At 32.8% G+C, this 16,541-nt stretch overlaps 1 protein-coding gene across 12 annotated transcripts in view; it reads left to right on the forward strand.

Moving 5' to 3' along the window:
* Positions 1–15,648, forward strand: part of LOC117325939 (band 4.1-like protein 3) — a 145,611-nt gene extending 129,963 nt beyond the window's left edge. For 7 of the 12 annotated variants that reach the window (XM_033882460.1, XM_033882457.1, XM_033882467.1 and 4 more), the window contains 8 exons: positions 785–931; positions 3,403–3,510; positions 4,329–4,340; positions 5,757–5,987; positions 8,130–8,333; positions 11,485–11,577; positions 11,819–11,939; positions 12,709–15,648. In XM_033882460.1, the coding sequence (XP_033738351.1) occupies positions 785–931; positions 3,403–3,510; positions 4,329–4,340; positions 5,757–5,987; positions 8,130–8,333; positions 11,485–11,577; positions 11,819–11,929 (906 nt within the window). In that variant the 3' untranslated portion in view covers positions 11,930–11,939; positions 12,709–15,648. The remainder of the gene's footprint in view (positions 1–784; positions 932–3,402; positions 3,511–4,328; positions 4,341–5,756; positions 5,988–8,129; positions 8,334–11,484; positions 11,578–11,818; positions 11,940–12,708) is intronic. The other 5 variants (XM_033882465.1, XM_033882458.1, XM_033882461.1 and 2 more) reach the window with 5 other exon arrangements.
* The last annotated feature ends 893 nt before the right edge of the window (positions 15,649–16,541 follow it).

Below are 16,541 nucleotides of genomic sequence, written 5' to 3' on the forward strand. Positions count from 1 at the left end.
AATTTGACTGTATAATCTTACAAGCAGTTGACTGATACAGTTTTGTTTCATTGGTTTATTCTATTGATATGGAATATTTTGCTGTTTGATTTATACATTTTATTCTGTTTGCTATTATGCTAGGCCTTGCTGTTTGAAACACAGACAAAATAATCTAACATATTCAGATTGCTTATCTTAACTATTTGAAATTGTATTTTTTTTTCGTATTTGGATGAACATTTTTAATTTTCCATTGTAAATTCTTACAATTTTTAAAAGATTTGAGAATGAACTTTTTAAAATTGCCCAATAAATCTTAAGTGTTGCCCATACAGCCAGGCCAAGCTATTTGTTATCTTGTTTCTGGAGATGGTTGAAAGTTTGTTTCATTTTCCATATATTTTGTTTTTATTTCAGAGTTTTGGCATTATGCTTAGATTGTAGGTATATTATTGAGATGGATAGAAAGACTAGTAGTACATCAAAATATATTTATTTGGCTTGAATCAGAACAGTATGACATATATATCTATATGGTATGAGGCTATACCTGAAATGTTATATATAGCGGATATGTTATTTTTATTTACACAAACAAGATTATTGTCTATATTCCAGAAATGAGTAGTCTTTTTGGAAAGTAAAAATATATACGAACACTCATTTATGTGATGTTATAGATTCACATAACATTAAACCACGACTAAACCAAGGGGATGTGACAAACATGAAATATTGTACATTAGTCTGAAGTCATTAGAGTTACTCATGAATATAAATAGCCCACTTGATTCTCCTTCAGCCTGTAGAAAATGACAACCCTAGGTCTATGTCAACCTCATCAGCAAAATCCTCGTCATCTTCGTCGGCGAGCAGTACAGAGGGTGAACACTTTCCGCAAGAGCCGCGTGCTCCCCTGGCAGAGTTTTCGGAGGGGTTGAGTTCCGAGGTTTGGCCCTTACACACCTTCGTGCATGTCCCTGTCCAATTGAAACACCCTGCCTGGTCCTTCTCCATTGTTTTATATATATGATTTCTTCACTGATTTCAACTGATATCTTGATATTGGATTTCGGTAGCACACAGGTCTTCTAACTGACACTAGACCTGATTTCTGCACCGATTTCGCTGCAATATCGTCACAATTTTGTTGTGTGATTTCAGTCAGTTTGGACTTAAGTGACACAATTTCGTAACAATTAGCTGGCGACCTTGGCAGCACGTTGACTTACCTGCATCTGTAGAATAATGATGGCGTCTTGTGCACACAAACCTGTGGTAGATGTGAGACTAATGATACATTTGTAAAGATTGTATGTAGATGGTCGTGTTTAGATACTGATGATTTATCAATGATTGTGTTTCCTACTTGCTTAGTTAGAATGCATGTTTCTTTTCTTTACTATCATGTATTATGCAAACTTGTGATTTATCTGTTATGTATACTGTCATTGATGAACTTTTTTTATAATTTTCTTTTTTAATTTTATATTTGTGGCATCTTGTTTGTTATAGGGTTGGTTTCTATAACCTGTCGACCCGATCAGAATTTGTGTGTAACTAAAAAATATGGCAACACTGCTATTAAAATCTGGTCTACCAAACATCTTTTTAAATGCTGAAATTTATAAATGAACTTGCATTATGTGAAATAAAACTGGAATTCATAGATAATTTTACAGCATGCAAAGCAATTTAAATAAAACTAGATTTACATTTAGAAAAATGTGGTATTCTAAGACATTTAAAATATAATACATATTTGATTTGTATTGAGACATGGTTGTACTTACCAAATTAAGACAGTACTAATGTTGGCCTGGGATTGAAGTAGGTGATGATTATTGTGTACTGGGTTAACTCCCCAAGAGGAAGTGTTTGGACTTGATGAAAAGCCGAAAACTTATTTTATAAAACTTTATTATATGGATTTTTTTTTTTTTAATTCTAATGAGCTATGTAGTTAAAACAATGATATCGTTTTTCATTGGATTAAATAGACTATTTGAGTAGAGAAAAGTGTTATATGTATGTAGTAAAGGAGAAAGTTTTATTGAAAATTATGTGAAAGTTTTTATTCACGTGCACTTGGCTTTTGCTGAAGGCTTGTTTTTCTGCTGTTTGATTTTGGCACTCAACAAGAAAGGATATGTTTTTAACTCAAGAATTGATAACAATTTGTTAACTGCACAAATCTATTGATCCTTATAAACTATTCTCTTCCGCCAGAAATTGCAGCGTACATTTTTGTGTGACTGACTTTGGCAATAGATGATTACTTAATATAGTTGCTTAACACACCAATAACTTGTGTATCTTCATATATATTGTTTATGTGGGGAATGTTGAAATATGACAATTTAAGTTTCATGATGTGATTAATGTGACAACGTTTAGTACTTAGCATGTCATAAGTTGTAGAAATATTGTGTTTTAAATGAAATCTTTGAAAGGCATGACATCTGAATGCTTCTTTTTCAAAGAAAATATTTTGAAGAATTTCAGTACCTCTTGTAAATATAGTATTCCACCAGGAAAATATTGTAATTAGTTCTACACATGTTTACTGTTACAATGGACCTGGATCAATCTCAACATCTTGTCTATTAAGAAAAATCTACTGATGAAACAATAACAAGAAACATGTTGGGCCAAAGCTCTCGGGGGGGGGGGGGGGGGGGGGGGATCTAGAAAACTAGATTTTCCAGAATACTCCTGTGTCGAGTCACACTTTCCCATTATACATCCGAGTTGGAAGAAATGTTTGTCCACATTTTAATGGAGATAATTTAGTTGACGTTTGGATGTTGAGTTTTGGATATGTAACAACATGTGCATATTATATATCATCAATTTCTCATCAGATATTCAGATTTCTATTTACATGGAAATGTTACATGTACATTGGATACAGCATAGCATGTCAAACCTCGTAATTATCTATAGACCATATCTGCATGTTACTAACTGATATTATCTAGAGTAATTATATAAATTGTCTGCATACTTTGGATGTGATTGACGAAAAGTGGAGCATTATGGTATATAGTTACATATGCTGAAGTTAATTTACATTAGAAACAAGTTACGAATAATGATTTTTATGATGAACCAGTAAAAAATGTTTTAGTACAAAAGAAATTGTATGTAGAGATTTCGTATATGATATCGAGAGAATTTTGTAATAATGAAAATATTTTATAACTTAAACATTCTGAACAACTTTAGCAATTCTAGTGTTGTTTGAAGGGATATTTCAGGATAGAAATATGAATGTCAAGAGGTTAAAACACAGCTCTGCTACAGCATTGCTTCAAATTAACCAATTATTTTGCTATTTTCTAACCCAAGATTAATGGCCTAATTGGACAATTTTGGGCGTAAATATCATTGGTGACACAACTGTGTTTTGTGTTTTAGGGAGGTTTAGATGCGGAAGGTGACGCTGCTCTAGGTAACTGGCCTTATGGAAAGGAAGGTTCGATTGACCGACGCATGCAGTTTATGCCAGTAACTGCTCCATCCACTGTAAGTAAAAACCTTTTAATTTCAACAGTATTCACATTTATCGTAAATCTGTTCACTAGTAAACATTGTACTCATTTGTTTCAAGTTTGACACAATTTCCCGTCATTTATAGCACATATAAAGAAGATTTTGTTCTTCAGACCGATATATTGTTTATTATATCTAAAATATCTTGAGCATCCCTTCAGATCAGGCCGGGGTTTTGTATTCTTAAAATCTAATCAATATATAGGAGGAAAGCATTATTTATGCAAAACGTTACAGCTAGGTAAATTTTCCATGACTCCAGTAATGTTTTCTGTTGAAATTTATAAGGAATTTCCATTACTGAGAAACATTCATGATTCTGGGACCTATTACCAGGTAATGTACATAAGCATATGTCTACATATTGTGACAATCAAGTATCAATAAATATACAAAGAAGTTATTCCTGTAACAATGTCAATCTTAGGATACATGATATTCTAGATTTCATTCATACTAAGTTCTCAGTGTGGTCTGTGCTATTATACACCTAGGTTAATGGGGAAATTAGGACTTAAATTTCGAATTTGTCTTAAAACAAACTCCATTCTGTTACTTAGGCTTATTAAAAAATAATCATTTAATGAACATATGTAATTCAAAACAAATATCTGGCCCAACGCCTTTGGTGCCTTCCCTTTGTCTTGCACTTCACAGATAGCCAGTGATGTGTGTAGCAATAAACACAGTATAGTATTGTAATGTTAATATATTAAAAAGTATTGTATGGAATTAAATACATTTCCCAAATAATTGATTTGTCGTATGATTTGACCAATGACGTTACACAGGAAGAGCAATCCGTGAGTATATATATATACACGTCAGCACCCTTACAGTGTATTGACCTTGACGAGGTCATGCTATAGTTAACAGCTAGGTTAGGTAGCCAGGTCACATCCTGGTCTTGTTAAATAACTAATGGCCTTGTTTTAATTTGTCGTTGTTTGTAATCGTTGAATGCATTATATGTTTAATATGATTGAAAAAAAAGAAGTTTGTAAGATAACTAGTTAAAAGCAAGCATGTATTTTTTGAGAATTTCTTATTAAAATAGGGAGGGGGGGGGGGGGGGGGGGGCGCAGGAGGAGCATGTATTTTGTACCAATTGAACTTTTTTTTTTACTTCAATACTTCGAATATATTTTGTATGATTAGCTCATATGACCAAAATTCACATAAATATTTTGAGGTGATTCAAAGAAATACAATTTTCTAAGGAAAATAAAGTTTTTTTGCAAAATTGATTATCCTTTTTAATTTATTCTTTTTTGATGAATCATCCTCTTGAAAATTAAAATTACCCCCGGTATGTAAATTTTTGTGTTGGTCATAGGATAAGCATGACAGCTTTTTGTTCCACATGTCACAAGTTTTTTAAAAATATATTTGATTAAATCATTTTTCACAGCACCAAGTTGATCACATGCATGAATGATTTTGGTATAATTGCTACGATTTGTTTCAACTTTTTGCAAATGAGACTTATTAAATGAATACTACTCGAAAAAGAACACTTTTCACATGTATAATGATTTGATGGCAACGTCTACAAATCCAGCATGATTGTATATTATGTATATGTGCATTTAATAGCATACATTTTATATGTAATGTAGCTTGATAACAATTTGATATTTAACAAAAAAATTAAATTTAAATCTATACAACAAAAAATGAATCATACAATAAATAAAAGTTAAGCATGCAATCCCAACTGTAGTTATCATATACATGTATATACATCCCGAACAAATAAGCATATCAATCCTTAACAGCAGATTATGCCTGTCGAAAAGATACCCAAAACATTTTCAAACAGCTTCATAATAATCATAATGCTTTAAGAAATTATCATACCAATTCAAATTAATAATATTAATGTCATATTGTATTTCAACTAAATATTTAATCGAAACATTATCCATTGTTTTACGTCACAATTCACAACTCACATCTGAATGGTGCTGGTTTTCCTTCGTATTTAATTTATAACTATGTATACACTTGTTTAAAGACAGGAGAGGTTGAAGAAACTGACCATTGGAATTCTAACGTAAAGCGTGTCATTAAAATCCAAAAAATTAAAATAATATAACATTAAAAATTGTTTTTGATATTTCTTTTAAAAGAGTGCTTGCTGGTAGTGTAAAATGGTGTCAAAACAAAAGGTTTGATGTTTGTATCAATATTAATCTGATGTATTGGCCTATTGACAGGAAACTAAAAATAAACCAAGTACCGACGACACATCTATGCCATTTTTCGATCCTGCATCAGTAAATACTGGTAATAACTCAGAAGGGGAGGGAACTCTGGGTAAAAAAGTGCCTCCACCTGTCGCTCCGAAGACTGCACGCTTGAGTCAGATGGCTGACGAAGAGAGAATGAGGAAGGAGGAGGAAGATAGACGATTACAGTTGGAAGAAGAAGAAAGACTAGCAGCTCTCGTAAGACATTTTCTTTGATCTGTTTTTCAATGGTGAGGGAATTAAGTGGTAATGGTTTGTTCTAACTTCCTTAGATTGGATAAATGTTGTCTTTAAAACAAGACTATAGATTGAGAAGGGCAACAATAAATCTAAATGTTCATTACATTGAATACAACCAGATAGATTATCACTTTATCATACATTAAGATAAAATTAAAACATAGTAAAGAAAAAAAGTTTTTTTTTTTTTTTTCATTTGGAATTTCTAAGTCACTGATGTTGATGGCATATTAATTATAGACTTCTTATAAGTTACGCATTGGTCTCTGGTTATATGTAAGTTGTGGACATAACCTGTTATTAATGATATAGACTTAACATAAGTTACTTATTGACGCTGGTTATATGTAAGTCGTGGACATAAAAAAGTTACTTATTGGTCGCTGGTTATATGTAAGTCGTGGACATAACCTGTAGGTCTGGTGTTGGTGTGGACCATTGGTGTTGGTTATGTTCTACCACTCACTGTATAGTATTTATTTATCCCAATTGTTAACATGTATTCCCTATATATATATATGTGTGTGTGTTGTGTATAATATCCCTCCTAGTCACAAATGCCTACCCCAGTCGGCAATTTTACTGGTCCAAAAGAAATATGAAATGAAAGTGATGAATTAATGAGAAAATGGAAATAAAAACCAAATTAAATGTAAATATTTAAATCTTAAATTTTAGAATGAGACAATAAATTGAAAATTTAAAAAAAGTATGTGACAAATGCCAATATGATAAACAAAAATCGCTGCATAGGAAAATTGACCATGTAACATAATGCTTTATAAATTAATAAGTCAATAAATCTTGTTGCACAGTTCATCCTTTTCTGAACTCCATTACGTCTTGGTCATGCTTTTTATATGGAAAGTGAAAATGATCTCATTCCATTGAGGTTATCCCTTATATAATGCTTCAGTCCACTTTTGCTGCACTGTCATCACGAGGCCTAAAGCCAGTGCTATTCCTTACCTGCACACTAAGCTATTCTTTGGTTGTTTTATCTTTATTACCTGCATCGAATAATGAAAAAAATACTAGAGACTTTAGAATATGTTCTTAAGAAAATTAGTGATGTAAGATTTTTCTCTGAAAGCAGCTGTTTTAATTCAAAAAGGTTTGAGTCTTAATATAAGATCATCTTTAAGTAACTAAGTCAGACAAACAGAATCTTCAGCTCATGTTTAGCACCTGTATTAGGTTGTGTGTTGTTTTCAACAAAGTTAAGGTTTGTGATTATAGTGTAAATGTCTATAAATTATTGAGATAAATTTAATTATGACATACTACAGATTTAATGGTTAATTGATAAAGATTTTGATATATTGGATCTCTTTCAGAAATGGAGGTATTCAGCTCGCACATTTAATAATAATGCGTTTTGGTAGTTGCAAGGTTAAGGTTATTACAGATGGTCACATTTCTATTGCCTTCTAAGGATCAGCTTAAAGTTATAGCCAACGATATTTTTTTAGCTAAAATACAGCACTGTCTGAAGTTTTTGGTGGTTGTAATCTACTTACTGTTAAGAGCTGGGTAAAATGTTGACACCCTGAATTTGAGTTATGGAATAGATTGGTAGCTAGAATACATCTGGAAAGTCGAGAAAAAAAAGGCTTGAATATTAAGAGGATTACTCAATCAAGTGGGCACCTGTTAGATATTGGTATATCAGGAAAAAAATCTTCTTCTTTTTTTTCTTTTTTTTTTTTAGCTTTCTTACTACGTTTACTCTATAAAAGTTGTGATATAATGCCTTTGATTTATACAGATATTTTCAGGGCTTTTTCTGAGCGTTTTTTGGGGTTGTTAATGGGCCCCATTCATTTCATATTTAAGCCAAATTCCCAAAATGTGCAGTTTACTCCTGAAAAAATCTTTCCCAATTCACCAATTTTCTTCCCAAAATGAGAAGAAAAGACCCTTTCCCAAACCAGTGAGAAAAAGCCCTGATTTTGTATAGCTAGACAGCTCCTTACAAGTTTATTTTGGGGGCTGATTTTACTTTGGTACTTTGGGGTATTTTATAGCTAGATAGAAATGCTCTCACTCAATCTAGATGAGGGAATGTCTTACACGGTGACTCCTGTGTTGTGCTTGCAGCCACCCACAGTAGCTACTGAGAGCAGGAAGTATGACCCAGAAACTGAGGAGACACCCATAGCAACCACAAATGTCCCCATAGTAAAAACAGAAACGCGAACAGTCACTTACGAAAAAGATGGTGTTCCAGTGGCTATTGAGGACATCACTTTGATAAGTTCCCAGTCTCATTCAACACGAACACAGCTTAGTGAAACGACAACAGTTAGTATCTAATTATAAATAATCGGCTAAAAATTTTTTGATTGGCATGCTATTTAAGCCCCGCCCACTACCATACATATTACTAATCCCGCTGGTTGGTTGGTATCATCGTCTGTTGTTTGGACTGTAATAGTTGTAGTTATCTTATGAATGCATTTTTGGAGGTGTTTTGTCTTGTTTTCATTTTATAATGGTGGTATGATATGATGATCACTTATGCATCTCAATGTGAAAGCTGTTTTGTACGATATGGCATTTCATTCTTTAATATCGTAATGCAGTATGTAATGTTTGGGCATGTAAAGATGAATAAAATATTTAGAAACCCATCAACACCAAATACAATATGCCTGTATCACCCTTTCTTTTGCAGTCACATTCAGGAAGTAAATATACATGTAATCTGTATTATAACGGAAATAATAATTATAATACAATTGATTTATAATTCAGAAATATGTATACTAATCCACAAAGAGGAGATTGCAATTGATATTAACTACATTCGCTTAAATGTTAAATTATTTGCTTTTGTATGAAGAAAAATTTCAGAAACAAAACTGTTAATCTATAAATTCAAAACTTGTTTTGGTTATATATATAATTATAGTTTAGAATCTTCATGTTTTTACATTTGGAATGACAACAGAATTAGTTGCATGATACATTTGATACATGCAAGAACAGAATATATACAAATCTTCATGGGATATGCATGAATTCTTGATGTTTGAAATATCAGAAGTATGCTTATGTTGTACGCAGAACTTTCAAGGGTGTTGTTAGAGTTGATATAATAAAATCTGTTTATATCTTTGGTAAAGATTCAAGTCAGGAGTGTGAGGGGAGGGGACTGGTATGAAGCAAATAATGAATATGTGTATTTCATTGGAAGAAATCATAATAAGTCTCATGTCCAGATTTAATGTTAGAAATAAATTTTAAAGTATCTTGATTTGAGAGGACTTAAAAGAAAAAATAGGAATAGATACTGGGAAAACTACGGTAAACCTCCGGTTAGTTTGAACACGCGGATAGTTCGAACACACATTTTTTTCAAGAAAAACAATAATTTGTTTAGCTACTAATAGTTCGAACTCTGGTTGTTTATAACTGACACTATTTCGGATACTTCAAACTTGTCAAATTAAGAATGTAAAGTAAGATTTTTTCCGGCAAACTCCATTGAAAACTTGCGACGACCCTGTCCCGACGACCGGTCCAGAAAAAAATGCCAAGACTTAAATTTGATCAACAGGCATGTTTAGGTTATTAGGTTGTATGCATGATCATTGGAATGCGTCTGATTTAATATATGCCACATATTTATATCAGTTTTTTACATTGCAAAATACACTGGTACACACGAGACAGCTGATTGCAAATCTAGGCCCCGACAATGTATAAATAACATGCGATATTTGTATTCACGGTGGTTATAGCAAACTAAGAAATCTTCCGTGTATTTTCAAATATAGTGTTAACTTAGCATTATGGTTATTTAATTGTGACTGGACATCTCTTAATTATTGCCAATCAGGGTATTATCTGAAAACCTGCGACCTCAGGCTAGGTAAGCAGGCCACGCAAGGTGTCGCTTGCAATAAAGTTGAAAGGATCGGCTGCCCGGTCGTGCTGAGTTAGGTGATTAGCATTCATATCCAGTCAAAACAATCCACAGGTGTCCCAATTAGTGATGGATAATTATGCAGGTATCAAATATATGTTTGGTAGATAATACGACTGGGCATATTTAAAAGCAGACATGTTGATGTTCTGACCTAATTCTATCAACATATATCGCCTATTTTTACAGTGGTGCTTTCGTAAACGCAACAAGTTATGTAGACTACAGTATGCTTTCGATGTATTAAAGAGACCATTTATTACAAAAATAAAAAGATAGTTTCTGATTCAGATAAAAAATATAGCCATGCGGAGTTTATACTGTACACATGTTTAACCTTTGTGTCACAAATGAAACGTGTACTGTAACACTACTGTTTTGTGGCCCCTACGCATTGCCCGAGCAGCTTCGCGCAATAACCATCATAGTTATCAAGAAAGGAAGAACGTTTAATGATCAGTTGACATTGAATAAAATAAAATACTATCATTTTACTTATTTATAAATGTGCCATTGTTCAGACCGCTGTTACGTATCAGATTTACAATGGATGTGTTTGTGTCTAATGATTTTACTCTGCCGAGATTTTCGTCCATATAGACTAGGATAGTTCGAACTCGCGCTTATTTTCTGAAGCATAATTTCGAATAATTCGAACTGGTTCATCAATATTTATTTAATTTTGTTCGAACTAACCGGAGGTTTACAGTATATTTAACCAGATTCTTCACAAGGTGCTCTTTGACATAGGAACTTGCAGTACTACAGAGTGCCCTTCTTGTAATATCAGTTATCATCATGAGTATCAAGTGATTGCTTTTAATATCATCATGCTGTATCATCTTCACAAAAATTCATGCTTACTTTGCTTGCCTCCCTTGCTTTTCATGTGAATCATTGATAAAATATTTGTATTACCACTGGGTTATGATATTTTGCTGAAAATTGTGTATTTAAAATTAATTTGATCATTTCCTTATAAGGATAAGTTTAAGCAATACTGAGATTGAAATGAATTGCTCTCAATAACTGTCTGTTACTGTTGCTCGGGTTCCTGTCTTACAAGATCATGTTTTGTGTGGATCCTTCGTCGATTAATTGATAACCCTATGTGAACCTCTGCCCTCTGTGTGTTGTGTATGGTGAAGCCTTGTTAATCCTCATAACATTGTGTACAGTCATTCAGAACATAAATCTGCACCGAAAATACTCTTACCGTGTGTGAAATATTAAAAGAAATGTTACTTAATGAAACAAAAGTAATGAAAAGTTATGAAAAATAATTTTTGACTACAATTTTTTTGGGAAAGGGGATTAATAGGAAGAAATATTTTCTGAAAATGCCTGAATTAATGTTAATTAGAGCTGGCAATATATCTATTCAAAAAATTTAGATGAAACATCAGTGTAAAAAAGTAATTAAGACCAGACAGAAAATCTAGATCAAAGATAACAGGAGTAGCAAATTTAAACCAGGCTTATTCTAATCAGAGCACTAAAGTTTTGTATTCTTCGGTCTTACAGTATAGAGCGGAGACGAACGGTATCGTGGAGACAAGGATGGAGAAGAAAGTTATTATCACAGAGGATGGAGATGATGACATCAACCATGATGATGTATGTAAACTAGAGTTATATCCCTTTATCTTGAGACATTATTGTTGACATATATGTATAGTATTTTGGTGTCAATCAAATTGTTCATTACTATGCCTCTCAGAGGATACTATCTAAAAATAGATCTGAAATTTGATTGTGTAACAAGTATATAAAGTTTGTTTAAAACCAAATACTCCACTTTGGAATGGGTTACTTTTGATTGATGTTATTTCAGTTTAATTTGTTCACAATTTTTCAGCTTCTGGCAGCAGCCATCCGCTCCGTAACAGACATGAACCCTGACCTTTCGGTGGAGCGGATAGAGTACACGAAACAAGTAGACAACCCTAGTGGGGACACTCAGGTTTAACATTAGTCAGGTAATTCACCAGATAGTCCTTCATTACCAATGTAATTAAAATGTCTCCTTGGACAAGTCTATCGGGGGACATTTAAGTTCAACTTCATAACCACCTCTACGTACCTACGTACCTACATATCTACCTGGATTTACGCATACAAATCAATCGGATAACTACCTCTATATATTGGACAGGCAAACGTTACCTTCACAATTTCTTGTAACCATCGCTTGAATATTTCCTGAACAACAGACAGGATATTGTTATATATATCATGGCATACAAGCCGACCCATGTGAAAATGCTAACAACAAATCCCCCCTCTTTAAGTCAAACAATTGTGATAGCATCCAGGGCCAATATGTTCAGAAGGTGATAGGTGATAAATCTCATTTCTCCTTTACTTTAAAACTTGAGTGTGTGTATTCATTAAAATGGGCAGATAGAAATAGACTGACGAAAAGTTTTTCCCGAAATAGTTTTATCAAAATTTCAAAATTGTTGTTAAACTGTGATTAGCCTAATTACCTTTTGAACAACTGGACCCTGAGCCTATTACAGAATAGGATAAACACAGTATGTATTTAATGATATACATGATATATATAAATGTATATTTATATATATTAATGTAGCATTCAATGTAAAATAGAATAGAAAGATTGGGGGTGGTTTGGAAATGTTGCATTGTATATAAATAAGTATTTATGGAAAAAAATAGATCATAAGAGTACCATTTGTTTCTATTTTTCATTTAGATTTGAAATTGTGTTTTTTGTATTGACAGATAGCCTTGTGGGAGGGACACACAACACCTTACAATTCATCTTTCGCCATCGCCATGCCGATAACATAAACAGCTACAGCAGCCATCGTGGTCATTTGATCTTACAGTGCCTATAGACTCATCCTTCATATATAAACAATTCATCCGACATGTATCAGCGTTCATTCGAAGATTTTTAATCCTGTACCATTTCATCGTGATGCATGAAATTATTTTTAGCCATCATCTCGTTAATATCTTGTACACTATGACATATAAACTCATTTAAAACATTTTATTTACTGTTTGTCATTGTGAAATTTTCCTGATTTAATAAATCCAGTCAGTGCTAGATAAACCTGCTATTTCAGTAGTACTAGTTGAGTTTGTGGTTTCTTTAATTTGATCCGACAGATTGTGCCACATCTGTGGCTCAGTTTGAAGAACATGACTTGAATGTGTTAAAACCAATTGGCTGTTGATTTTATACATTGCAAACATTTCAACAGGTTGAATTGTTAATATCTGCGGTTCATTTCTTAATTGTTCAGATTGAACATTAAATTATTTTGTTGAACAAGCAGTCAGTTGGTGAAATATTTTGGTACCACAGGTTCTAAGATTATACATGCTTACACACTTATCTGAATATACAGTACCACTGTTTACTGGTGTGATGTCAGGCAGTTAGAAAAGTTATCTATTTTGGGAATTTCCAGAGTTCATCAAAATTGATTATCCAATGATTTTAAGTGCAATATTCACAAAATTAAGTGGATAATAACAGGAACCTGTGTAATCATGTTTGGAGTCCAATCTGATCATCATCCTGCTACGGAAAGAATGACGGGGAAACTGGACTGAAATTTAAATTGGGATCCTTAGGGGATTTGCAATAAGAGTTGTATAATTTTGTAGATAGATTCCATATAGATTTTGAGTTAAATCTTTTAAAGATAAATTAATTTGTAATAATAGTGTACAGATCATGAATATTCAAATACCTAATTATATTATATTTGCATGTTATGTTAAATGTACTGAAGGATTGTGTTGGAGGTTGTCATGAAAACATAATAATTCTTAAAGTATTCAAGGGAAGTTATTAAGGATATTTATAACTAATGTCAATCTTGTATGGAAGTTAGGGGTAATTGGCAATAATCATTTGGGCAATCCCTTGTGGGGCATACACAGATAACAATTTACCTACACTTACTTAAAATATAGGTTGAATAACACCTGTATCTGCTTAATAGATTTAAAATATCAGGAGAGAATAGCTCACTTAATTGCAGATGAACAAATGGTATCAATGGGTTGCTTGTGTTGCTCTTTAGCTCTCCGATTCCTTTTTAAGTTGCTTTTTACTTTTTTGACATGATTTTTTGTTTTATATTACAAGCTACGGTATGTTTAGATTGTTCCTTTGCACCAGTGTGTCAGACATAGCAAGTCATTGATTTAAAAAAAACAACATCTTGCTAATGTGACTAAAACATGTTGCAAACTGTTTATGAATACCTGATTTAACCATGTTTTCCTCTAGGGAATGAACTTATAAGCAATGGCTTATACATAGACTCCTTTGTTGACACTTGGCACGGGCAGCTACTTATAAATTAATGAAAGATGATCTGAATGGGAGATAGCTCTGATGAATTTTTCTTTTAGCAGTAAATGGGAATCAGTAAACTGTACAACATACTTCAGGGGAAAACTTGCTGCATGGATAAGACCTGTATGTAGAATATTGTGCCCTTTTAATTTAGGAGTTATCTTCCCTTTGTCCAGGTGGTGAGGGTTCAGTAGCCATTAAATTTTCTTCACGATAACCAAAATATTGGTAGGAGGTAAGGTCACTTATTTCTGGTAACAAGTGCTGTTAAAATATTGTTAGACATGTCTTTGCTGACTGTAATATGTTTCCATTGTGATCGTTTTCTCGTGTGTCAATCATGATAATTATCTAGATCAGATATATATGATCAGGCATACATTGGCCAGATCCAGAAAAATCATGAAGTATGTCTCAGACGAAGTTTACTGGCACGAAACACTTTGTGGTTTGTACTGAAACCTAATTAGGATCTAGATCATCTTTCGATTGTGAAACTAATAGTTTCATATTAATGTATTATGACAGAGTTCAAGGTTAAAGTAAGGTCAAAGTAAGGATTAACTGCCCATCAAACATTGAAGCTGTTTCACTCTGTGTCAGTTATGTAATAGGTCATAGTGAAATCCTTGTTGATTTGCAATATTAGCACTTTGCTTACAAGAACATTTTTACGCCATAAGCAAACCGTCATCAATACATTTTGTGTAGTCATATGACAAGTACGGTACTTGTATTTTATGCTGTAGATTTTTCTGAGTACCTTGTTTTCAGAAGTCTGAAATTTGTTTTTATTATTTCTATTATTATTAGCTATTTAAGTTTTTTCTCGTAGAAAATTATTGCTCAAATGTTGTCTTGCTTTTTATTATTAATCATTTATTTTCTTTCTGTCTGAATAAAAACCTAATATGCAGTAATGGTGTCAAGTTGCAAACTTTAATGAATGAAAATAATAAACAGTAAGTTACATTACTAACAGAAGAAAAATGTTTAATTTGGATTTTACCATTGTGTAATGTGCCAAGGCGCAGTTTAAACATTTCCTTGCCATTTTGTTGTTAAAAAATAATTAACATTGTGCCAAATTTATGGTAATTAGAAGAAAAAAAATGACAAAAATTGTAAAGAGGATGTTTACCTAAACTCATTACCGCATACTTGTGTTTGTGTAAGCCTTGCAAAGGCACATCTACTTTTAATCAATGCATATTAATTAAGCCTGACAGGGGCTCTCTTCTCGTGTGTGGGCAAAGGGAGCTTACTGGTGAGGACATAATAACTGTAGATCAATTTAATTTTTATTTGTACAAAATCACAAATAAAATAATTTTTAACTTGTTGTTTTTTGTAGTGTTTCTTCTATCCATATATATTCATGAATGGATTAAAAAAAATGAAACATTCTGATGATGCCTCGCTATTTAGTAGTTACTCCAAATACAAAATGTATTGTCCGGGTATAGTCTCTATACAATTGATTTCAAGTTTGGCTAGAACTGTAAAAACTGAGTCATCATAGGGCACAGACAAACCACTCAAGTCCACCTGTAATATCTGTGACTGTTCTTTGGTCCAATTTAATTTCTTCATTAATTGTTTTTGTAAATTGTTTTTAATTCTTCTTTATTTTTGGAGAAAGCTCAATCTAAAACCCATTGTCTAATAGTTATATATGTAGTTCCCAGGCCTTGGGCCATTTTAAGTGGAGTCTCATTGTAGTAGTTGATAAATACCTCACTGGACGGGCCCATCGCATGCCATCCAGAGCCTTTGGGTTAAAGTGTCTTGTCCAAGAACACAAACACGTTTGTACAGACCGACCTGTTTCTCAGCTCTCCGTGAAACAATCCGACATGGGTAAAGAGTATTCAACCTCGCACCTTGGATCTTCACCCGAGATCATGTGGCCAGAAGAAGATACATACCGACATAAAATGTTTCAAACCCATAACCGACATTTGAAGAAATTTCATATGCAACCTTGAGAATAAGACGATTGTAGATTTTAGTATGTAGATATACTGTCCGTAAAGTTAATAGTTACTAAATGGAAACTGTTCTCCCTCATCGTGTCAAATTAATCTGTCAGGATTTTTTTTGTTTGGAATTCAAAGTGAAATAAATCAATTTAGGCCCTTCATTATAAAAACAATTAGCAGCCCAAATTCTAATATGAAAACCAAACAAGTATACATTACTGGATACAATTGGAACACTAGAGACTACATGTAGA

Source organism: Pecten maximus, chromosome 4 (assembly GCF_902652985.1).
Source record: "Pecten maximus chromosome 4, xPecMax1.1, whole genome shotgun sequence".
Taxonomy (NCBI): Eukaryota; Metazoa; Mollusca; class Bivalvia; order Pectinida; family Pectinidae; genus Pecten; species Pecten maximus.